Here is a 24,207-nt window from a genome sequence, read left to right on the forward strand (position 1 = left end):
ATATTTTATTGTTAATTGCTTATAAGGTTTGCCCGTATGAGGGTTTGGCCTTTTAAATTGGACTGCATTTTACAATTTAGAGCTATAAATTCGAACTCATCTGAAAAAACACTTATGTGCATAGGGAAACTAATGGCACATACGTTGTTTTTAAACCGGGCTAGAATTTAAAGTACCAAATTGCAAAATGTAGTCCAATTAAACCTCTCTTATTATGCAACTCAATACTTACAATTCTCGAAATATTGATCAACATGCTGACACGCAATTTTTTGGTGTTGCGTGCGTAGCCTTTTGTAACGTGTTTGTGAAAAAGAAAAATCTTGCTTCAGATTTTTTACAACAAAATAAAATAAATTTATTGTAGTAAATTAAGGTACAATAAAACACACAAATGATAAAACAAAGGGGGAGGGGGATTTTTGGGATTTACTGTACAATTTCTTAATAGAGTTGAGGGGGAAGATTAGGATTACTCTTTTGATAATCGGAAAAATTTAAGAAACCTAAAAATTAACAAAATATATTCATGCACGGAGAAGCATAAAAAGTGCAGTTGAACAGAAGCAAGCTCTTTTAAAAGGCCTTTTTCTAATCAAAAATAAATCAAAAATGATTCTGAGGATACAAGGCTCAAGAAGGTATTAGAAGCATGAGAAGTTTTGGCTGTTATTGGAAGCATTGCTGGGAGATAAAATTTAAAAATTCTTCGTTTTCTTTTACACAAATAAAACACACTTTTAGGGCCACCTTGGCTCACCAGATTCGTTTGTAGGGTACTTTTTTGCTATTTTGAGCTACAATATTTTGTCTCTTTACTATGAATATGTAAATAAATAGAAATATACAAACGAATTTTCGAAAACAGCCGCATTATGAAAATGAAATTTCAGTTACTTGCTAGTATTGCTTAGAGGAGGCGAGGGTATCTAAATATATTCACACCAAATCGATATTGATACCAATACCATAGACAGAGATGTGATGTTTTAAAATCAGAGAAACTTAAATTTTGAAAGAATCCCTGATGCTGACGTCCTTTTTGTATGGAGTTTACTTGTTTCGCATCAGCCGCAAGCAACTGGCATGCTCTGCACTGTCACAACGGGATAAGTCGACAGCACATCAATACTCTTTTTCTTGCAATTGATGTTTACCGATGTTTGGTAAGAAATATTGAAATATATAAAAATTCTTCCAGGCCTTGTAGTTGTTGTACGATAATTAGTGGCATCTGAGTCTGTGAGGAAGGCATGGAATCATTTAAAGTTGATCCAGAGAGTGCTTTCAATAAACAGCCTAGATAGCGTCTCAATTTAACTAATCTTATTTTAATCCTCTTCTCAAGTTCTCTTTTTAGACCAATTACATACATGTATCAACAGATATTTTAATAATTTAATGTATGTGTAAGAAACCTAAAAATTAAGATAATCTAAGTCAAGCCGATGGACATCACTAGTTTGAATGACAACCACAACCTCAACATAGACACATTTCCTGGCTAATTTTGAAGTTAAATTTTAAATTGGCAGCTGATTCAGAAATATCCCATCTCATTTTCAGCAATATATTATACCCCTTAATATTATACCTATAATCTGGCTTAAAATTGAGAATAGTTAGTAGTTCAGGATTTATAACTGAAGAAGATATGGATTGATAACGTTTCCAGCAAGTGATCTGATCATCAAATTATGCAACACTTTTTATTGCTACCTCATGGAGAAAATGACTCAAACGTTCACTTCAGATCTCATGGATTAATCATCAAGTGATGAGCTTTTTGAAACTTCATCGACTTCTGAAAAAATTTATTGCGAGCACATTCTCACTTGCTGCTTCAAAAGAAATTCAGTGGAGTGAATTCAGTAGACAAAAAGATTAGTGAAAATAATTTACTACATTACGTACACTCTATACAATTGCAAAATTTCTTTAGATTTCACTTACTTATAGCTCACAAAAGGTGAAGATTTTTAATATCCCTAGCCTGATGAAGTTCAAAGCTTATCAATCACCTGTATTAAAGGTGGTTTCAGTATAAATTTTCGCATCAAGTAAAAGCCTATAAGAGTAACACCTATCATTGAGGTGTGCCCAGCATCGATATTGGAATCAGATTTAAATACTTGGGAATAAATCACTATCTTAGTTTACACCTTTTTTCAAAGCCTTTCTTCCTCTATTTTCTCATTCTTTAGTGTTCAAACACTTCCGCTCCTTTAAGCAGACCAGTCTTTTTGAGCTTAACTCAAACTGGTTTGTTCAACACATTTATACAAAATACATATAAATACTCATTGAAAGTGCCTCTACTTTCTGGAAGTGCCGGGTATTCAACAATGAGTTGCAATTTGTACAGATTTCTAATACAAGATTGACTTCAGAGCAGTTCCCATTTTATTCATTAAAGGAGGTTGCGAACTCCTTATAGAATAGAAATCCCTCTCAAAGAAATAAAAATAAAAAACCTGAAGTGAAAGCAGCGGAGTTTTTAGTTGACATACCAACATGCATACACCAATTCTATTTTGATACTACCTCTTGCCCATAAGTTGACACGCCCCCTCCAGGAAACTTTAGAAAGATAACTTTAAACCTTTCCTTTATTCATTGAAACATTCCCCTCTCAAAAAGGGAGAGGGTGATCTCTCAGACCTCTATTCCACTATTCATTTTTTAAATGGGTGTAAGACTCGAATTTTAGGCTAATATAATTCGATGAGGTCGCCCTGTCACATGCTAAGGTAGCAATTCAGAGCTTCCAGTTCCCATTCTCTGGATAAAGAGATAGAAGAAATTGAAAATTCTAAAGAGACATCCATAAAGCAGTCCTTGGACTGGGAAGAGAGCGGTGATTTCTTTTACTCCACAGGCAGCAAATCAAAGGATCCGTTTCCAGACAGAAATTTAAATCACTATACATCCCTTTGAATTTCATAACTTTGTGCTAACCTAAAATTAATGAAATGGTACTTGGTCTATTATTCTAAATTTGTCAACGAATGATAGGCGGTGCAAAGAAACGTAATCTTCAAGATGGTACCACTAGTTGTAGTAGGTGTCAGAACAAAGCAATCAATACAAACTTTTCCATTTGTAAGGAATCAAAGAGGAGAAATATTAATGGGTAGACTTGGAACCTGTGTACAGTGATCCTCCATTACTAGCGAGGGCTCCATTTCGCAGAAACCTCGGAAATACAAAACCATTTGCTCATGGTAATTGAGAAATAAGGTGCCAGCGGTGTGTGGACTAAACCTCTTCTACGTAAATGAGTAAGAATGTTTCAACACAAAATCTTTCAGAAAGAAAGAAAATCTAAAAATGTAAGGTGAGAGACAAGCAGTAACATTTAAAGGTTAGTAAGTTAATCATTTATTATTTGAGCATGTTGTAACTTTCATCTCGACTCAGATTAACCCTGATCGCTTGTTTTAATTGTGCAAAATTAGTAAGCTAACTTGATTAAACTATATGCTCCTTGGGATAAGAGCCCACTTTGCTGGAAAAATGTTAAATTTCGTAACCTTACGGTAAGTAAGTTAAGTTTACATACGTAAGTAAGAAATTATATTTTATTCATCCTCCAGTGGAGAGGTGAATTGGGAACTTGCCTTCATTCATTGTATACCACAGACTTTGTGGATTTGAGAAAAGTATTGGAATATGAACATCTCCACAATATTGTTTCGGTGACATCCCGTTAAAAATGAGTGAGCACACAAGTTTGCTTCACAACAGCACTCTTTGAAGGTGGAGAATTAGTCATTTTTCTTGTAAATCTCCTATACATTGTTACATATTTTTGGTTTTAATTTTAAAGCAAAAAGCCAGGAAAACTATAGGATACTATTTTCATATTGACTCTACTTGCTAACACTTAAGCAAATTTTCATAGTGTTCAAAAGAGATCATCCCATGCTGTAGTCATCATTAATCTTGCTGATATGCAAATTGAAGAGTTGAAAACAGGACTTCTTTTTACGAAAGAAACATCCTCAAAATTTCTTAAATTTTACTTTGAATATTGGTGAGTAAAAGTTGAATCGTGAGAAAAATTTAAGTTGTATAAATTCAAGAGCAGAAATTTGGTACGGGAATTAAAGAGTCCCAACTTGAGGGTGCAACAACAAATAGAAGCCTAAGCAAGACAACGTAAGGTAAGAATCACTCATTAGTGATTTTGAACTCTTTAATATTATTGAGAAAGCTTACCACAGCAAAAAAATATCCATCTTTCCTTTGGAGACTCTCGATGCAATCGTGAAAATTTAATATGAAAAGGAGAAATGGAATAAAATCGTACGAGAGTCTGAAATTCCATGCCTTTCTCACAAGCGTACATTCAGAGCTTGACAGCATTGTCTCAATTACAAATATTAGTATAAAGACATGTTTGCATCTGTTCAACACACGCAACGTTTTTCTCCGGCAGCAAATTTTGAAATACTTCAAAATTGTGATTTTTTTGGCAGCGTATTACACAATAAGCCACTGTATAGCTCATCATGTGTAAGGTAAGTCAATCAGATGCAAAAATAAAATCAAAAACTTATTTGGCTTTGCTAGAGGGAGCAACTGGGGGCATTTTTTACTCAGATGATGATTCTGAGTGGATCATGAGCAGTAGCACCTCGAATTCCTCTGACTCTGCAGCTTCCAAGTTTCTACTTCAGCTGTCAAAATAAAAAATGTGATGTTGCTGGTATCCTGTTACAGTCAGTTTTTTCAAAAGATGATGTATAATTCCTACAGCACGAAATTTCCTTTATTTCTCTTTATCTTCCAAAATTATATTCTGAAAATTCAGTATAATAAGGTCTAGTGATATTCTCCTTAAACAATGAAGTGAGAAATGATCAAACCCTGAAATCAAGATACCTGTTTTCATAGTTAATAAATATTGAAAACCCCCCAACATCAATCTCAACTTGTGCGGTACTGCTGCTTTTACAAGAGACCACAATGATTGAACGAAGACAAAGTTCTACTTTCCTTTGGCTAACTCACAATAAGCTGCTGTAATACGACTGACTAGAGGCTGCAGAGTCTTTAGACATCACTCTTCCCTTGCACACTTTTAGAAATTAATTTATAGAAACAAACAAACAAAAAGAATGTGAGGAAAAGAACAAGAAGAAAACAATAATTTATCAACAAATTATAAAAGAACTACTTGTCTTGAATTGAATTTTGCATGGTGGATCACAGTGTTGAATATCAGTCAAGGTCCTCGTTTTCAACTGCTCGTTGCGGCACATATGAGCATGATGGACTGCTGAACAATAGCGATGGACCATCTGACTCTCCTTCATCCGAGTCGAATTCATTTCCATTCATTATGATAGATTGCAACAAATTATCTGGTAAATGAAAGAAATCTTTTGAGAAAAACAATATGATGAAGAGAAAAGGACAATAGTAACAGAAGCCGAGAGGAACACAGAATGTTACAGAAAGGGGCATTTTAAAGAGTTACCATTTTAGATAAACAGTAGACATAGATGTGAAATGGACGTGTTCATGCTAAAAAGAATAATGTTCAAAGGGTTTGCATGGAACATAGTTCTTTTTAGCATAAGTAGCCCAAATGATGTGAACATTGGCTTAAGAACACAAATAATTTTTTCCTTCGACAGGCTCATTAGCACAGCTTTACTGCTTCTTCCTTGCTTTTTTGAAGCGATTTTAGCCTTATATTTATGGTTATTTTCAGTGTGGGATTACATAATCCTTTCCACAATGGGCCACTAGACAAGGTATGAGTTAAATCACTACCTAGAATGTTTCCTCTTCGAGATTTCACAAGGAAATCGAGATAACACAACCAAAAGGCAGGAAAAGTCAATTCCTAGACAAGCTATAGATGCTTACAATTAACAATGATTAAATGCCAAAAATACAAATGACGTCATCTGTATGATCTAACTTCCATTCGACCTGTGTTGAAGCACTTGTAAATATCTCCTTCAGGAGGCGGTTTCCGAACTTCCTGTTGTGAGTATCGTTTTCTGTGTAAGATTTTGATGAGGAAACATGTGACATTTTCTTCCAGTTCAGACCTTGTCTAGTTGCCCACTCTCCTTTGCAAAGTTAACATGTGCATGGTCTGCTATGGTCCTAGTACAATGGAAACATTAAAAGAAGTTTGTGATTGCCAAGAGATGAGACTGCAAAAAATTAACGAAAGGTTGAACTGAAAAGAAGGTTACCTAGAATACCTCTCCTACGAGGCGGTGGAGGTGGAACATCAAAGAAAAGCTGCGCTATTTTATCCAGATATTCAGTATACGAGGGGTCTCTCCTGATGCTTTGTTCGTAGCGTTCTAATAGTACGGTGAATGTTGCCAACTGTCCCCTATGACAAGAGAATTGAAAATTAAAATGTTTTATTGCCTAACTCTCGATAATATAAATAACAAAAAAAAAAAAAAAAAAAAAATACTGAATGACTTGAATTGAGCTTTATGAAATTGTTTTGTCTTTTAAACATGGAGTAGGACTTCGTTCATGAGTTCTCCTCGTTGGCACTCATAAGACACTGATTGATGAATCTAGAGATGTTCTTCAGTCCTATATCATAAAATGGTGCCCCTTGTTTCTCCACAAAAATTGGGAGCAGTAACTGTGGGAGAAAATCATAAAAGAGAGAGAGAGAAAAAAGAAGGAATAGTCATTTTCTTCACACACACACACACACACAAAATTCTAGATTCGAAATAGAGAAAACTTGAGATAATGCAGGAAATCAAAATTATATATGATCATAATTACCCTCGAACAACTTTTAGTAGAAAATATAGGAAGTTCAGGAGAGGCAAAATGAACGGAGGGCCTTTGATGATATTTGGATGGTGACTCGTATAAGATTGGAAAGCATCTACGGCAGATTTTCTATTTTTGAGGCATAAATACCTGGACAAACAAAGAATTCAGAGATAACAAAAAACATAGTTCTAGGAAGGTTGAAAACATATCAATCATAATGAGCACTTGGAGAGTAATTGTAGAATTTGGACATGATTTTGACACAAATCGAATTAATTTGTATTGAAGCAAGTCTCATCAGTGCTGTTTTGACAATTTTCAAAAAATTGAATTCACAGGGAATCGATAATTTTCGAAACAGTGGACAAAACGCCAAAAGAGAGAGGCTAAAAATCGTGGAAAAAACTTCTATTCTTCGAGCTCTTTTCGGTAAGCAAAATCACTCCCTCGCAAGTTTTCATTCGTAAATTGGGTGCTCCTCCTCTTTTCAAAAACAATCTTGTATCTCCTCATTCCTTCTCAGTAGAATCATGCATGTCTTACTGAGAAGTCAAGAGGTCCCTGAAATTTTCTTTCCCTTTTTCAACATTTAATTTCTACTTAGCTTGTGTTCTGTTTCTCATTGATAAGTTTCATGCTTCCCCACATATTTTACAATGTTGTACATGTTTTTAATCTTATATGTTACATAAACCTTGTACATGTTTTAAACCTCATATGTTACGTAAACGTTGTACGTGTTTTAAACTTTATGCATTGCGCAAACTTTGTACATGTTTCATCTTTGCTATTTTTCTTCCTTTTTGCCATTGGCGTATCCTTCTCTTTAGTGCTTGCCCCAACCTTAGCAACAAAAATCAAGGAAGAGCTGGAGAAAAATCTTTTGAGCATGCAAAAATGAAATAATATGTAAGAGATTCATACTTACTGAAGCACAACTTGGGCAATAAATAGATCTATTTCGCTAGCATAACCGTAACAACAATGGATTTCTACTAACATTCTTGCGAAACTTTTACCATCTTCTGAGTGTAAAAAATGGTACCTGGCTAGAACGTAATTTTTTTCTGAAAAGAAACAGAAGGGAAATTATTGGTCATTGATAAAACATCAATGGTGGTAAAGAATTCCTGACAGCCTGAAATGAAAAAAAAAAATCTCTGGAATCAAATGAAAAGTTCTTTGCCCAAGAACAGCACACAACACGCATAACTAAGTTTAGGTAACGTGGAATTCTTCTTGCCGAAAATTTAAACATACAAGAGAAGTCAGCCGGACCTGAACTGTTCGGCTGCAATAATAGACCAAATGATCTGGAGGAGCTTTTCATCATTGTTTTCCTTATGGTTTTTGGACTTCCAAAAATTTTGAATCCAGTTTTCAGGCAGGAAAAAATGACTGACCTGCTGTTTTTAAAGGATCGCAGTGAATGGGAGCGAATTTTGGGTTGAGAGGCAATTTTTAAAAATGAAGACCTCTTTTTCTTTTATTTTACTCAATACTTTTAAAAAAAGGAGAAAAATTGTAAATTTTGCTGTGAAGTCAGGTATTCTGCTGTTAGATCTGAAATTCTTTTGTGAGGCAAATCGGAATTTTGGCTGTGAGGCAAAAACGTTGGAATACAGAAAATGATTGGTAGATTATTGGCTGATGAAACACACACAAAACGAAAGGATTTTGAGCACTGGCTAAATTTTGTTACTGCCAATTTGACATGACATTCTTCCAGTGGCGTTTCTCAGACTGGGGTCCACAGGCCTGTGCCTTGTGTCCCTCTGCGCCTCTCCTAAAAGTGTCTAAAATTTTGAGGAAAAAGCAACCTACCTTCCCAAAAAATTCCAGCAAAGTCTCTATGAAGAGCTGGATGGCCAGACTTGTGAGTGCTGCAGTCGGCTATGGACCATTTTAGAGCTTTGTTGATGAATGTTTCTCTTTCAGCTAAATTCGGACTCATCAGTTTGAGCAGACTGAAACACACAAAATGGAGACAAAAAATTGTTGGTAATAATTGGTACTTCACCTGTCCCAACATTGAGATATACAAAAGAAATGACAGCCTAGCATCAAGATGAATGACATATTCAAGGTCATAGCCTGGAGACACGAGAGCTAGGCCCTGTCCACACGAGAGCGGATCGGGGAACTTCTTCGACGAACTGCTTAGTTTGCCGAAACTTGTTCCTTGAAACAAGGGATACTGTCCACACGAGTTCATCCAAACTGGAACCAGAACTTCAACAAAACTATACAATTATTGCAAAATAATAGATTACTACGACCGCGAGAGTAACAAAAACCAATGTCAAGATATAAAGGACGTAAAAAACAAACAAAAAACGAATTCACAACAAAAGAAACAGAGAAGCTCGCAATGCGGGGGAAGTTCCGGAGTTTGGAGGAACAAGTATTCCGAACTAAGTTCTGCGAACCGCGTCGTGTGGACAAGGCCCTAGGTTTATTTTCATACCACATCCGTAACTCAGCATAGTGGATGTCAGTTGAGCATCTGTCCTCATTCCTGAAAAGAAAAGGAGAAGAAAGAAATAAAATCCACTTACGGAGGTAATTTGTCCAAAATCTCATTGGTGACCGGAGTAGCAGATTTTGTGAGTACATCAATGTATAAAATTGATAAATCAGCACCGCCAACCTGCTGTAAAAGAAAGAGGCTACTTTCAGTATTGAATTAAGACATTCTGGATCTTGTGATGTCAATGATAAATGAAGGAATATCATGGATGGACATAAAGAATTAAAGAGTGAGCAGTATTCCAATATTTTGCTTCTATATTCCAGCTAAGTAGTGTGCACTCTATGTGCACCCCAGGGAGGTCAACAAACTTCCTTGTCTTCCCATTTTTTATATGTGCTTTCTTTCTTCAAAAAACACCCCATTATCTCAAAATTTCAAAGAGATGACTTTCTTTTTAGAATTCAATGTACGTATTGCTTCATGGCTTCTATCAATTTCAAACCCCTAAACATTTTTAACATTCTGTCTAAAGCCCAATTCACATAATCAAACTTTCCATCCGACATAATTGAACGAAAAGTTGGATGGAAAGTTGGACGCAAATTTTTTTTATTCAATTACCGTTGCAGTGTGATATCATCATCAGCCTATAGTTCATGAATATACAGCTTCGGCTCATGTCGGTTGGAAGATTTTGCTCCAATTTTTTGTTCAATTTTCCGCGGTCAATTTGGCACCGTCAATTGGATGGAAAGTTGGACAAAAAGTTGAATGTGACGTCACATTCAAGTTTCTGTTCAATTTTTCATCAACTTGTCATTTTCTCTCGTCAGTATCACACTACCCAACTTTTCATTCCACAAGTTGCATCCAAGAGTCGGATCAACAATTTGATAGTGTGAATTGGGCTTGACACTTTATTGGTTTAATTAATTTACCAAACTTAAAATTAGAGATTAAAGTTTCTTAGCTTGACTTTTACAGAGATGTCTCAGAACTGCTAAAAAAATAGCAAAATATTTGAACACTAGGCAAGCATCAAGAAAATTACTTGAAAGACATTCCAAAATAGGAAAATTAAAACGTTTTTAAAAATGAGGAGATAATGATGCTTTTTTTTTTTAACAAACAGACCCGCAACTCGATTGTTGAAACTTTGACTGGCTTTGTCAGCAATGTAAGACAAGACATAGCCCTATTTGCGCTGTGTATTCTATCGATTTTCGATTCTTGTTTTGCCGACATAAATTTCAACAATCAGGCTGCTGGTTCCAAACTGCATCACCACCAGAAATAAATTACTGCATCGCAAGTTCCTTTTAATGGTGAAACTGAAAAAAAAAAAACTGATAACACAAAATGCATCTCACCTGATCATGGCGGAGAAAAAGAGTAGCACCGCTATACAGAACTGTCAATAATTCATCATACTTTTTTTGATTTAAATACCTGAAAAAATAATTGAGAGTAGGTGGTGATTAAGTAAATAGAGAGATACATATAGTTTTAATTTGCATGAAGATTTGCAAAGTGTACGATGACACCATTTTTAACCACAAGGGTGTAATCTGTCCCTGGCAGAAGGTCAAGTTATATAAATGTTTTAATTTCAAAGAACTTTAAACAATCTTCAGGTATAACAATTTTTTGTAAACATTTGGAAATAAAGATGATAACTGGTATAAAAATTGCACAATCTATGGACTGAAACTGTTGAAATTTGTGAGTTTATTTAATTTTGATGGGTGAGACCTCATGATAATAATTTACTATGGTCACGGCATTTACCCAGGTGTATTCTATTGTGGGGCAAAAAAAACTAATTATTAACAATCCATTGCTGAGCGCAGCGTATGTGGTTTTAGCAGCATCTATTACGTATAAAACGCATCTGGTAAAATATATTTGATTGACAAAGACGTTACACACCATGAAAGTGTCACAAAACCTCTCTGCGATCTCTTGACTATTTTTGATGTGACTAAGCATTATGACAATTTCATATTGATTTTGCCCTTTATTAGCATGCAGAAAAAAAGGAGGTGGTCACATTTTTAAAATTTGTTTACTCCAGGATGTAGGTGGGTACAATATGGCGTCAATATTCTAGCAAAATCTAAAATTCTAAGTAAGAAAATTGGACCATAACGTCTGTTTTTGGATGCGTAGCTAAACTCAAAATATCATTCCTGGCAATTCATATAAAATGCCTTTTTTCCATTAACTTCACCATTTTCAAGAAAATCAATGACAAACAAGTCTGTATCCACCTATGTCATCGACCAAATTCAAGACGCCTAAAATGCGACCGCCTCCTTTTTTTATCTCTAAGCTTTAGCAGCCCTCAATCAGCACAAAGCAGAGACTAAAAAAATTAGGTAGCCTTATAGATGGAGCTCACTGCAGACTTTATCGACAGTGGAAGCTAGGCATTAATTGATTAGATGCCGATTGATACAGATTAGGAATTGCTGTCCAGCTGAGCATAGAAGTTCTGGTGGAGCTTAGAAATCAAAATGTACCGTGCAATCTGCTTGAGTCATCTGCAGGTATAGATGCTTCAGATAAACACTTTCCTGTCAATTTTTTCTCCTTCCAAACTCAACTGACAACTTATTCAAAATTGAAAACCTCGAATGGCTCCTAAACATAGGGAGGCACCCTTGCAGGATAAATTGATCGACAGGAAGAGACTTATCCCAGAACAAAAATAAGTAGATGCCATCACTTGATCTAGTTAAAAGAAGTCATGGTTCACTGAGTGCTGATAGTCTTTGAGAGGGGCAGACTCCCCCTCAGAAACGGAACATGGTATCGTGCGTATCAACGCTCAACCTCACTGACTCTCACTTCACCAAAGAGGAGTTGCTGATCCAACTGATGAGAGAAAAGGCCTTTGGTGAAGTAAAAGAGATTCAGACTAGATAATCTGGAGAGTATTTTGAATAATTTTTCATTGAGAAAATTTTAGTAAACATAACCTAAAAGGTGCCAAAAAATCAGGATTTTGATCCATGACTATATACCTGAAATATATGGTCCTGTATAGTTGATGTGCCTCGTAAAAATTGCCGGATTCTGTGAGATTATGGAGTTTTGTGAAAATACGTGTCACGCCACTTTCACGTCCTCCAGCGACGTCAGCCATTTTCAACTCAAGAAAATTGAATTTGAAATCAAAATTTTACAAGAACAACACTGAATAATATGGTGCTTCATGGACTTTCGATCTGTGCTCAGAATTCACCAGACTTTTTTAACTGACATCTATGAACAGTATGTTCAAGTTGTATTTTGTTCTAACTCCAACAGAATGCGTTGCCTATTTAAACGAAACGCCTTCAAAAAGAACAACACATCTGTAGCGACAATAGTTGCACAACATATTGAAGGCAATTTAAAGCTTGACTTTGTCGATGTGACGTCACATAAGTAAACAATCGGGAAGAGGTTATGTTATTCCCTTCAGCCTTTTTGACCCATCTTCAACCTCTTTGAAAAAAAAGAAGCCCATTTATTTCTTCTCAACTGTTTTTAACATCTTCAATTATTCTATATTTTTCTAGATTAAGTAATGAGCTCGTTCCTGTACTCTCTGATGATTCAAATGGTAAAGTGAAGAAGTGAAACTATTGTCAATTCTCTCCAGAAGTTTTGATGTAAATCAGTCGCTGCTAAATTTCTTCACTCTCTCGCCAAAATGGAGAAAGATCAAACCAAACTTTCGGTAAGGCTTATTATTTATCAGTTTTAGTTTAAATCTCTATTCTATCCTTATTATATCCTTATAATTTTAATTTTATATAATAAATTTATTTATAATAAATTTACTATAATTTATATAATAAATTTACTATAATTTATATAATAAATTTATTTATAATAAATTTACTATAATTTATATAATAAATTTATTATAAGATAAATTTGTTTTAACGTCTTTTTTGTAACTAAATACCATGTTGACTAGTACAATAGCCCCATATGGTGGCTTTATGTATCTTATGTAAAAAATAAAAATAAAAAATTTTCGTATGCCTTACTGCAAAAAGGAACAGCTTAATAGCCTTCAGTAACAACTCATGAAGTTGTCCCTCTAAAAAAATTATACAATCAGTAATTAATTCAAAATTTAGAACCATGCCTTTGTGATTCATTCTACACTAGCCGTTCCCTGCACGGCTAGCCAGGGGGCTTTTCCCACAACTTGTCAACATGTGGCACCCTCGTTAAGCCCAAGAAATTTCTAGAAAGCTTTGGGAGGACAAAGAGAGAGCCTCCTTACCCACCACTGGCAGCAGTTCTGGCAGAAAGTGATGAGAGAGATCGAAAGAAACTACAGGCTGCTGCTGCGTAGTGTCATAGCAGCCGATTAGCAAGGCTCGATGAAGGTAAGGTGGGTGGCAGGGCAAGGACACTGCCCAGTCTGCTGCTACAAGCGGTAGGTGGGTGTGTGGGAGGGAAATTTCTGGACTCAAACTTCTTTCGCACGTTCAGCTTCATCAAGGTACGGCAAATAAAGTGCGCAATCTGCCGCGACTAACACTGAAGCGAGCGACGAGTCGAGCAAAGATTCGGTTCTGTCGTGCCTGGCAAATAAGCGGCGGAATTGACTCCCTCATTCCATTGTATCGTCCGGTCAGTTTTCGACGTTAACTTTGTTTTTCGGGGGACCTGCTGTGTAAAATGAATAATTTACTTTTTGTAAGCTTCTTGCAAGGAGAAATAAAGCAGGAGGAGTTCGTGTAATTTGCATGTATGCACAACTTATTTGGATGACGGCCCCCGAGTTCAAGTTCAGTATTCCAGGCGTGAAGGAGGGAAGGGGCATTCTCAAATCTTATAACCCGCCACCTTATGGACAATGACACTCTGTTCAAGGAATATTTTAGACTGACTTGGCAATAGTTCGAGGAGGTACTCAAGCTGGTGGGCCCCTCATTAGAGCTGCCATGGTGTCAAGCGCTCGCGCCCTCCCTCGTCATTCATCTTGACTCGTGAAATTGAGACATAATCTCGGCGGAATCTCCGATGGATTCTGTCCCGATCCATCCTGGACAGATCTGGGCGTTCCGCCGTGTCCATTGCGTTGCTTATTTGCCATGCCCATGCAAAAAGCGTATGACAGATTTATCCGCCGTCGGTCGCAGCGCATTCGCGTGGCGGATTGCACGCCTTATTTGCTGCACCTTTATAGAGATTTCCTTATAAACTCCAGTGTGATGGAGTCGGGCTAGGTAGAACTCGATTTGAAATTTTCAGTAGAGAAAAAAATACAGTGAGGCAAGGAACTCAAAAAATATGAAGTTGAATATTATGGTCATCTGTTCCTCGATGAATTACTAAAGTTTCTCTACGGTCATTCCATTAATATGTATAATCCTACACATGCTAAAGTATCAGGGTCAACAATCTTATGATAATTTCATGAATACTTGGTGGCCACTTGGTTTTTTGTGCTCTTCTTACAATGATTGAGGTAGTCATTACCCTCCTTTCAATCATGTTTTCATTCAATAACTAAATTTTTGTTGCAGAAAGAAGAAATCGCCAAACTTTTCCAATTACCTGAGCGTAAATCTAAGATAGCAACATTATTCAAATCGGATGGAAGGAAGTACTGCGTTTGTAGATCCACTGACTCCTCTAGATTTATGATGTTAGTATTTTATTTTTCACTTACCTATTTATTAGTTCTTAAATCTGATGAGAAAAGTAGCTGCAGCTTCCTTGTTGCGTATTAAATCAAAAGAAGCAGGATGCCTGAGTTGGGGAAAAAATCATTTTATTTCTTTTTTTTTGAAATTTGAAGTAGTAAGGGAGCCCTTCCCTCTAAAAGTAGCCATAAGCAAAGTAAATGTTGGATTGAAACTTAACCAAAAATCACTATAATAGCTGAAGTTTTATGGGCAGTGCCATCATTTGCGTCAATGACAATTTGTGGATGAATCCAGAAGAACTGTCCTTGCTTTTCAAAATGCTGATTTCTTGCCCTAATCCTCTCTTATAAGAAAAAGACTAATTTGACGGTGTACTTAAGTCGGCAATCACATAACTCGGTTTGCGATGTCATCATACATTATTTTTTGAACGGAAAATGACTCAACGGCAATTCCTTAAAACTGCCGTGATTTTTCCTCTCTGTGCGAAGAAAATTCTGCAAAAACTCCAAGGAATGATGTCAATTGGTTCTCCTTTAAAAAAATAACGTAGAGTCGGAGATTTTCAGACATCACAAATGAGTTACGTGATTGCCGACTTACACGGTCGAATTGTCATTATGCTTCCAAGATTTACATGGGTGTACTTTTATATAAGACTACCCGTTTTTTCTTTATTATCGTTTTGACAAAGAAATGACTGAATTTAAAGGAAAACCATTGACTTACTTCTTTTTCTTTTGTTCCTCTTATTAGTGGCTGTGATTCATGTGAAGAATGGTACCACGGTGATTGCATTGGAATCAGTCAAAAAGAAGCAAAATACATTAAACAGTACATATGTGTTGTAAGTATAAATTAATTTCCCCATCACCTGAACTGAACATTAAGTATGATCAACATATGCTTCATCATAGTTTGTACAAACTTGAGAAGTTTGCCCTGAAATGTTCTTATAAAATGCCTGATCTCAAAGTTTTTTTTTGGGGGGGGGGGGGGGGCTTTCAAATAGATTGATTTTATGGATGCTATGCGAAAAGTGTTTGAATTTTCCTCTTCTCTCATTATTAGCAGTAAATTTATATCAAACCAAAAATGTTTGGTTCCGTGATACTACGCCTATTTTTTTGCAGGAAAAAGTGCCTGAAAATTTTTAGATTAATGCTGAATTTTTGTTCCTGATGCTGTACAAACCATGTAAATCTAAATTTATCACCATGAAAAAAAAGCAAATTATGTTATTTCGATAATGCTTTAGTAGAATCAATTGATTTTTTCTAGTTGATTTTATGAAATGATTTTCACGTGTGTCTCCCTCCCCTGTTTTAACATTGCATTTTACATGAAGTCTACTTTTCAAAAGTGTTTGAACTTTTAGGTATACTGCTCCATAATTCATTATTCCTTAGGAATATTTTTAATAATTATCCTTTATCTTAAATAAATGAGCACTTTTTGCCTCCCTAAATTCTAAAGTTGACTTTTTCATTGATTACTATGCGCTACTGAATGCCACAGTGTTTCTCAATTGGCTGTTTATTTCTTTGCAGAGATGTCAAGAAGAGGATCCAACTATTAAAACTCGTTTTAAAGAGAAGGGTACCAAGAAGCATGATGATTCAGAGCTTAAGCAAATGAATGTAAATAAAAATGATCATTGGCAAAAACGGCATCGCAAGTATCAACGTATGTTCCAGTTATTTTTTATTTAGTATTGTAATCTACTCCTAGACTAAAGTGTCTCAAGAGTGTTATACAGGATCAGTATTAATGTAGAAATCCTTTCAAAAATTTGGCTGTGATCTTAGAAGCTCTTTTGACCTACAACTTACACTCTTAAGAGAAATTTCATATATCTTGAGAGTCAGTCACATTAAATTACATTGGATAATTTTAAGTTTTGAAAAAGAGTTGGCCACCTATAGCTCCAGTGAGTCAATGAGATTGGGTTTAAAGTCCATTGATTGCGGTTGCATTGTACCATTCAACGCAGACAAAGTCACACAAAGTTGCAAAGTCTTACAAGAGAGTGTAAAATAAGGAGCTTACTTGACTAGAGTCTTCAACTGCTTTGTTAAAAAAATTTTATCAGAGGAATTTTTAACATTTGTAGTAATAAAGTGATAAATGTTTGATTTGTAACTTTACAGTTGATGATAGCAACACCAGTCGTAAAGCTCACAGTGGCCATAGCCGCCGAGATAAATCTTGCGGAAGCTGTGTCAATTGTGATCGAGATGAGGACTGTGGTCTATGTCCTGGATGTGGTGAGATGAGAAAATTTGGTGGCCTTGGGCGCATGAAAACTAAGTGTCATGAGCGTGTCTGCTTGAAGCTGAAGGTACTCTTATTCTCTCACAGTATTTTTTTTTAAATTCCAGGTGCATTATCTCTAAATTCGGTAAATCAAAACTACTTTTGAAAAAAATCTCGCCCACAGGAATATGATAAACAGTCAATGCCAGAAACTGTAATTGAATTGGGTTTTATAAGAGCCACTATTGTCCACTTTTCCAAGCCCAAAAATTGCGCTGTGTCACAGACCTATAACTGTCAGTGCACAAAGATTTCCTCAATTTAATTACAAATTGCTAAACTGGCCAACAGTTGGGGCTTTCAGTGACTTATCTAGCAGTGGTTAGGTGAAAAAGTCAATTTAAAAACTTATCAGCATAATTTCTAAACTGAAATGCAAGTCAGGTGGGTACAAAGCTCTGTCCGAATCAAATTGTCATGCCTCTTCACTTGGATTTTGAAAACTACAGCAGGGGTATATGCTCCCTTAGCTTGTTATTTATCTTGGATTTTGGAAGAGGCAAGTCAATGCAAGAGTTTTCCAACTGTTCTGTGCGGTAAAACCATGATTTTTTTCATGCTTGATTGTCGAGTGATGGCCTATTCGATCCTAGGATCCAAACTTAATTCTCAGTCTACCCCACGATAGGTTTTCTAATCGTTCAGTCTTAAGTTTTGATTTATTTCTGTTTCTCTTGAGTCTTTATAACTACATAAAATTTCTATATTTTTTCTAGAAACGCACTGTGTCCAAAGATAAACAGAATCGCCCATCCTACAAAAAACGGAGAAAAGAATCAAGTTCTGAGGGAGAATATGGAAGCTCAAATGAACCTATGAAGCAGTGTTATGGTCCTGCATGTGTTTTTCCAGCTCGGATAGGCTCAAAGTATTGTTCAGATGCATGTGGTCTCAAATTAGCCAGCGCTAGGATTTATCAGGTAAATTTGCTCAGAAAACCAAAAAAGCACACATGAACTCGGACTTTTCATCAAAAAAATATTATCAAAGTTTCTCACTTGTTATTTTTGGTAACTGGCGCCTCTCTGCCCCAGTAGTTTAACTGGAGGCTCTTCAAATCATGGGCCTGCCAAACTGGAATCAGGAATGTCATGATTGTTTTCGCTGAATCTATGAAATATGTACCTGATTATTTTTGAGAAGTTATCAGACATAACTTGTCAATGAATATTCATCTGTCACCCATCACACTTTCGCTCATCAAAAGACAGGGCATATGACATCAGCTACATAGGTGGTGCATATCATGGTATCTTCCATCTGAGTCTCGTCAGTCATTGCACTGTTGGCTCGACATAAAATACAGATGAAACTATCATACTCTGCCACAAAGGATTATATCATTCACTTTGTCTCCCAATATACAACATCTCCGTCGATATTGAATGTGAACTTTGGTGTTAGGACAGACTTGATTAATTTTTGCTGATCCATAGGTTTAAACCATCAAATCATGATTTTTTCACTAATGAAACTGACGTATTGTCCTTGAAAAACTGAAAGCAAGGCAGGTAAAATTCTGTTAGCTCATCATGCTTCATTCACAAAAGTGTTTGAGAAGGAAGAGGAAGAATATTTTTGTTGTGAATCAATTTTCAATGCTTTGCTCGTTTCTAATTCTAAATAAATCCCCAAATTTTCATTGGTAGAATAGTCAGTAAAGTTTGTAAACTTCGGAAATCAGGAACTTCATGTCAGTAAACTTTGACCGAATCTAAAAATGGAGTTGTATGATTAAAATGGCCATTATCATTGTCTAAATTCATTATAGCCCAGCAAGGCAGATAGTAGAGAGATTGAATACACTCAAAAAGAAAAATTCTTTGCAGGTACTGCCCCCACGAATCCAAGAGTGGAGTCTATCCCCGTGTATAGCAGAAGAAAATAATAAACGGCAATTGGACGCCATTAGAAAACAACAACTAGAAGTCCGTGATGTGCTCCAAGAATTAGACAAGCGTCATAAAGTAAGATAATTATTTTGTGCTGCAACAATCAGAGCCTACTAATTTATTGGCTGTGTAAATTTCATATCCAAATATTTGTTCTTAAATCTTGTCTCAAGAGTATATCATCAGATTTTGTTGTTCACTTTCGCAATAATAAGGACAAAAGTACAGCAGATTATAGCTTCTCTGTTTTTTGAAGTATCAATGAGTGCATTTACCTTTTTTGCACTTTTAAATTTCTTTTTGAGTACTTTTAATTTAAAATTTGAATATCAATTTCTGAGATTTGCAAACATTTTCTATAAATTTGATTCAATTTTTATAATTGTTCAATTAAAACCCTTAAATCGTCCTGAAGATAAATGATAAACCACCTATATTGCAAGGTATTTATCAGAAAAAAAGTGTTCAAATTCATTTTAATGCAGTCAAATTGTTCGCACCTCTTCCAGTGGGTATTATTGAGTGTACAATTTGGCGTAATCATGCTAGAAAGAACTATGTTGCACTCATACCCTGTACACGTAGCTCCTTTTAGCATGAATACGTCCATTTAATGGATAACCCTAAAATGTATTATCTTCCTTATAATAATTCCTTTTGCAAGTTGGTGACAAAGTCTTTTCCTAAAATTAAATCCATTATAAATGATCAATTCTAAAAGAGGCATCCGCCGTGATCATTATCGATCGCTCTGCATAATGTTAAATAAACAAAGACGAATAATACCAACTAAACTATCAAGCTATAGCCAATCTTATTCCACCCCTCTCTTGAATTTTTCTACTACGAGTGCATTTTTAAAAAATTCTTACAGGAGTTGGATGCTGTTATTGAACGAGCTAAACAGTCAGAGGTTGACGAGTCAGCACAAGACGATGCAGAGGAAGATGAAATGAGCATGTACTGCATAACGTGTGGACACGAAATTCACTCAAGGACAGCAATCAAACATATGGAAAAATGTTTTAACAAGGTATGATCTGAGCACCAGAGCTGTTCAAACGATTTCTTGGCAATGAACCATTGATAAACTCCACTTTGCCAGGATTGTTGAAATCCAATAATGCTACAGTTATAATGTAGTGTTAAAGACCTATTAGAAAAATAAGGATACTCTAGGCATGCTTCCAGCTCAGTTTTTCCTTTTTTTTTTTTTTTTTTTTTTTTTTTTTTTTTTTTTTTGGGGGGGGGGGGCGATTTACAGCGCAAGGCTATTATTTCTATAATTGACTTGTCTTGTGGAAGTGCAGTTCATATCTTTCACTCTCCATGGCTAGATGGTGAATTTGGAGACTACTCTTAATCACACTGAGAAAAAAATTTAAATTAAACTGCGATAACAGCCTATGAGGGCCAATTTTTTTCTGTGTAAAATATCCTTGAGGCAATAATAGCTTAAAGAACTACCTAAAATGTCCACTTTAAGACTTGGAGATTAAAGATGTGAAGTGGGTGAAGTTTGCCTCCATGGTTACCTTTTTTGACATTTTTTTTTCCAATCCTGTAAAATGTTTTATATATTAACATTTCATATCAATATCGTTAAGATGAAAAAGTTTAATTCCTGTACGTTGTCTGTATTTTTGTTTCAGTATGAGAGCCAGGCGTCTTTTGGCTCTGTTTACAAAACTCGCATAGAGGGGAACAACATGTTCTGTGATTTCTATAATGCTGCTAATCGAACTTATTGCAAACGTCTGAGAGTTCTCTGCCCTGAACATTGCAAAGATGCAAAAGTTTTAGACTCTGAAGTAAGACTTTTTTGAGACTGATTTCAAAAATGTAATAAATTTACAAAAAAAAACCATAAGCGATTCCAAATGATTTAGAGGCAAGATGTGCCACGCCACTATGTTGCTCTGCTACACGATCTGTGTCTTTGAGGAGCAATAATTATTGTAATTTACTTATAATGCACCTGCTTTCAGCAGCATTAATACTAAGTAGTATGCCATCAAATTTGTGAGGATTTATTGAAAATTTATATTGGAAACCACCACGACAGACATCTTTCATTGACTTAATGTGTAAGAGAGAGGTAGCGCTATAATACGCCAGCAGACGGGACAGCGCATAGGATAATAAATAATCCAACCACCAAGTAAGAGGTAACAATAATACTTCATTAACCTGCAGTTCAGATGTAACTGATATCAAAGTGAACAAAATCAATCTTTCAATTTTATAGCAACAAAATGTGCTTTACTTAATTTTACTTGAATTTTAACCCTTTCCACTCAGGTGTCGAGCAGGACTCGACAAAATTGATTCAGGGGTTCCGCTCAGGTGTCGACAAAATTTCCGTCTCCCTCAACGCTCGGAAACAATGTAAATAATGGCCATGGAAACCTGTGCTGCGCTCTCTGGTGACACTACAGAACTACTCGAGTAACCTGAGTTTAAAATTTCACCGCTAGGTGTCACTGGGGAGCCATCCCTCCTAAAACCTTTATTTTCGGCCAAATTAAATCAGAGTTAGGGGCGGGAGCCCTTAAAAAAAATTTGAGTGGAAAGGGTTAACTATTCTGAAGTTGCTTACTTTTAGTGAGCAATGCATGCAGTAGCTTAGATATTGATGATGCACAGTGACATTATGAAGCTGCGCAATGAGGAAGTGGGTCCACGGAAGCCCACTTTTTCAGAATACTAGTGGACTAAATGCAAAGTCGCATAGTGTGTTAGTAAGCAGGAAGTAGTGGTTTCACAATCATCTTTACTGATTGTTTCTGTCTTGGAAATACCAAATTGGTAAATTTACCCTCTAGAACACCTATCATTTTATGTAATTGCTACATTTTAAAGTGCTTTCCCTTCTTTCTTCAATAATTGAAAGTTTTCAATTTTATATCCTGTTACAGGTGTGCGGATGCCCCTTGGTTAAAAATGTTTTCAATTTTACTGGAGAGTTTTGTCGGGTTTCAAAAAAAGCTTGCCTCCGCCATTACTGTTGGGAAAAGTTGCGCAGAGCAGAAATTGATTTAGAAAGAGTCCGACAGGTAAAGATATTCCAATTTTTCTCTTGTCATTAATCTTTCTATGTTTCTCTTACATTTTCAATGCTCACATTGCGAGTAAGTACCAAATGTTCAGTTTATTATCCATTTACTCTAATCAGCTTCCACAGTCGAAAAATTCACCTTAAATACTGCTTAATTTTTACCAATCTTTAATTACCTCATAAGAAAAAAAAACTCTGAAATCTCTGAATTTTTTTTTATTTTTATATTTACTTTTTGTAGAATATTTTCAAATACGTCAAGCAGTGTTATGATTTATTTTTTCTGGAGATGAATGCACCTGGAAATGGGTCAGTTTAGTATGGGAAGTATCAACTTTTATTCAGTTTTTCGTAACATTTTGAAGCTTAAGAAAATTGCTGATGAATATCATTGCTGATTTTATTCATTATTTGAATGTTCTCGCACCGTCTGAGTTTTGTAGTCAGTGTTGAGAAACTTTGTTTCTTTATGGAAATATTTTCCATCAAACATGATCGATGGCTTTTTAGCTCCAGGGTTTTTCTATAGCAAGAAGTTTTTTTCCTTGCCAAAAATATAAAGTTATTTTCATTGCATACTCAAAATTTAATCATTATTATTTTGTTCCCTGGTATCTTTTGATCAGTTTTAATTCTCTTGGTGACTTTAGAATATAAAATCTTTTCCTAACTTTTTTAAGAATTGGTAAAAATTGTACTAGAACGCATGCTTTTGAGAAGTGTTGTTTTCTTTCCCTTTCAAGTACTTTCTATTTAGGATAATATCTTTGAAAAGGGTATAAGAAAGTTTAGATTGCAAAAAAAGAAAAAATCAACACTGTTTTACAGACTTTTACTTAATTGTATTACCTAATGATTGAGATCTAGAATTTTACATAATGCTTTTATTCTCTAGTGGTTAAAATTGGACGAACTAGTTGAAAAAGAACGGCAAATTCGACAGCAAATGGCGAACAGGGCTGGAGTCCTTGCATTGGTTCTTCATTCCACGTACAACCATGACATTATGGATCAGTTGACAGCCCAACAGCAGGAGCAGCAGCCAATGAAAGAGCCCGAAGAAGTGATGCAGTGATACTTACTTTATCACTTCGAATGTATCAAAAGTTTGTGTTTCCCTGTGCATTACTGTGATCTTATCATATTAAAAAGAGCTTTCATAAATCAACAAGGATTTTGTATTCATTAGGGGCCTCAGTCTATTGCATTAATGAATAAATATAGTATAAAAATAAGTCGTGTTGAATTCCAATAGAAAAATCCAAGTTCAGAGCCAAGAAGGAGGTCCTTCCGAAAAAGGGCTGGACTGGACTTATTCATCGTGGAGTCAGTTTTGAGCGTAGAGGAAGAACTAAAGTAGTTTCCGACACAAAAAAAGTTTAAACAAAGATAGAGAGCAACATCTGTTACCTGACGTGTACATCAGCAGGCCAATTATCGAAATTCCGTGTTTGCTAGTCGACAAAGCAAGACAAAGGTGAAATAAGGCTGTATGATTGGTTAGTTTTGTCAGTCTTCCTCCTCTTCGTGCTCATGCCATGTGAAATTCCCGACAAGCTATCGGCAACTCTGAAGGCGCCTCTAGTTTGTTGTCGATTCTCATCTAATATTACCCATATCAACAGTGAAACTACCAAACCACGTATCTCGGTTTGCAACGTCGCAGACTTCCTGTCATACTTAATTTTTTAAATGAAAAACTACTTAACGTCCAGTCTTGAAAATTTCTGTGATTTTTCCTCTTCGTGCGGAGAAAATTCTGTGAAAATTTCAAGGAATGATATTGATTTGGTCTACTTCAAAAAAATAAAATGCGAGCGTAGATTTTTAAACACCGCAGACGAGATACGTGGTTTGGTAGTTTCACCGTCGATATCCTTTGATAAGCATTGTTGGCCATTTTTCGCCACGTTGAAAGAAATTGGCTACTTTGAAAAACTTTTGCCAGAATTGTTCTTTTTGTACCAAAAAACCTCAACCCACTATTCCCAGTGAGTTTCCAATAAATCTATTAGCAAACAGACTATGTCAAAT

The 24,207-nt window shown here is 35.7% G+C and overlaps 2 protein-coding genes across 2 annotated transcripts; one reads left to right on the forward strand and one right to left on the reverse strand.

Annotated features, from left to right (window-relative positions):
• Positions 1-327: 327 nt before the first annotated feature.
• On the reverse strand, positions 328-12,510 carry LOC109031541 (Golgi to ER traffic protein 4 homolog). Its single transcript, XM_019043106.2, has 8 exons — positions 12,274-12,510; positions 10,618-10,696; positions 9,333-9,427; positions 8,599-8,741; positions 7,703-7,841; positions 6,781-6,921; positions 6,219-6,364; positions 328-5,369 (listed from the first exon to the last, which is right to left on the reverse strand). Exons 1-8 carry the CDS (start codon positions 12,393-12,395, stop codon positions 5,227-5,229), a joined length of 1,008 nt encoding a protein of 335 aa, XP_018898651.2. The 5' UTR covers positions 12,396-12,510; the 3' UTR covers positions 328-5,226.
• Positions 12,511-12,700: 190 nt separating this feature from the next.
• Positions 12,701-23,344, forward strand: Cfp1 (CXXC finger protein 1). Its single transcript, XM_019043105.2, has 11 exons — positions 12,701-12,974; positions 14,785-14,906; positions 15,664-15,754; positions 16,458-16,593; positions 17,058-17,248; positions 17,940-18,143; positions 19,053-19,190; positions 19,990-20,148; positions 20,768-20,926; positions 22,034-22,171; positions 23,069-23,344. The coding sequence occupies exons 1-11, from the start codon at positions 12,948-12,950 to the stop codon at positions 23,246-23,248; spliced, it is 1,545 nt and encodes a 514-aa protein (XP_018898650.1). The 5' UTR covers positions 12,701-12,947; the 3' UTR covers positions 23,249-23,344.
• The last annotated feature ends 863 nt before the right edge of the window (positions 23,345-24,207 follow it).

This window comes from Bemisia tabaci, chromosome 4 (assembly GCF_918797505.1).
Source record: "Bemisia tabaci chromosome 4, PGI_BMITA_v3".
NCBI lineage: Eukaryota > Metazoa > Arthropoda > Insecta > Hemiptera > Aleyrodidae > Bemisia > Bemisia tabaci.

Excerpts from the sequence above, each read along its gene's own strand:
- LOC109031541 (XM_019043106.2), bottom strand. The coding sequence starts at position 12,395 with ATGGCTGACGTCGCTGGAGGACGTGAAAGTGGCGTGACACGTATTTTC. Across the intron at positions 10,697-12,273 it reads TACAGGACCATATATTTCAG|GTATTTAAATCAAAAAAAGT; the intron begins GTATATAGTCAT and ends TTATTTTTTCAG. Across the intron at positions 7,842-8,598 it reads TGCTGGAATTTTTTGGGAAG|AAAAAAATTACGTTCTAGCC; the intron begins GTAGGTTGCTTT and ends GTTTCTTTTCAG.
- Cfp1 (XM_019043105.2), top strand. The coding sequence starts at position 12,948 with ATGGAGAAAGATCAAACCAAACTTTCG. Across the intron at positions 15,755-16,457 it reads TTAAACAGTACATATGTGTT|AGATGTCAAGAAGAGGATCC; the intron begins GTAAGTATAAAT and ends ATTTCTTTGCAG. Across the intron at positions 17,249-17,939 it reads GTGTCTGCTTGAAGCTGAAG|AAACGCACTGTGTCCAAAGA; the intron begins GTACTCTTATTC and ends TATTTTTTCTAG.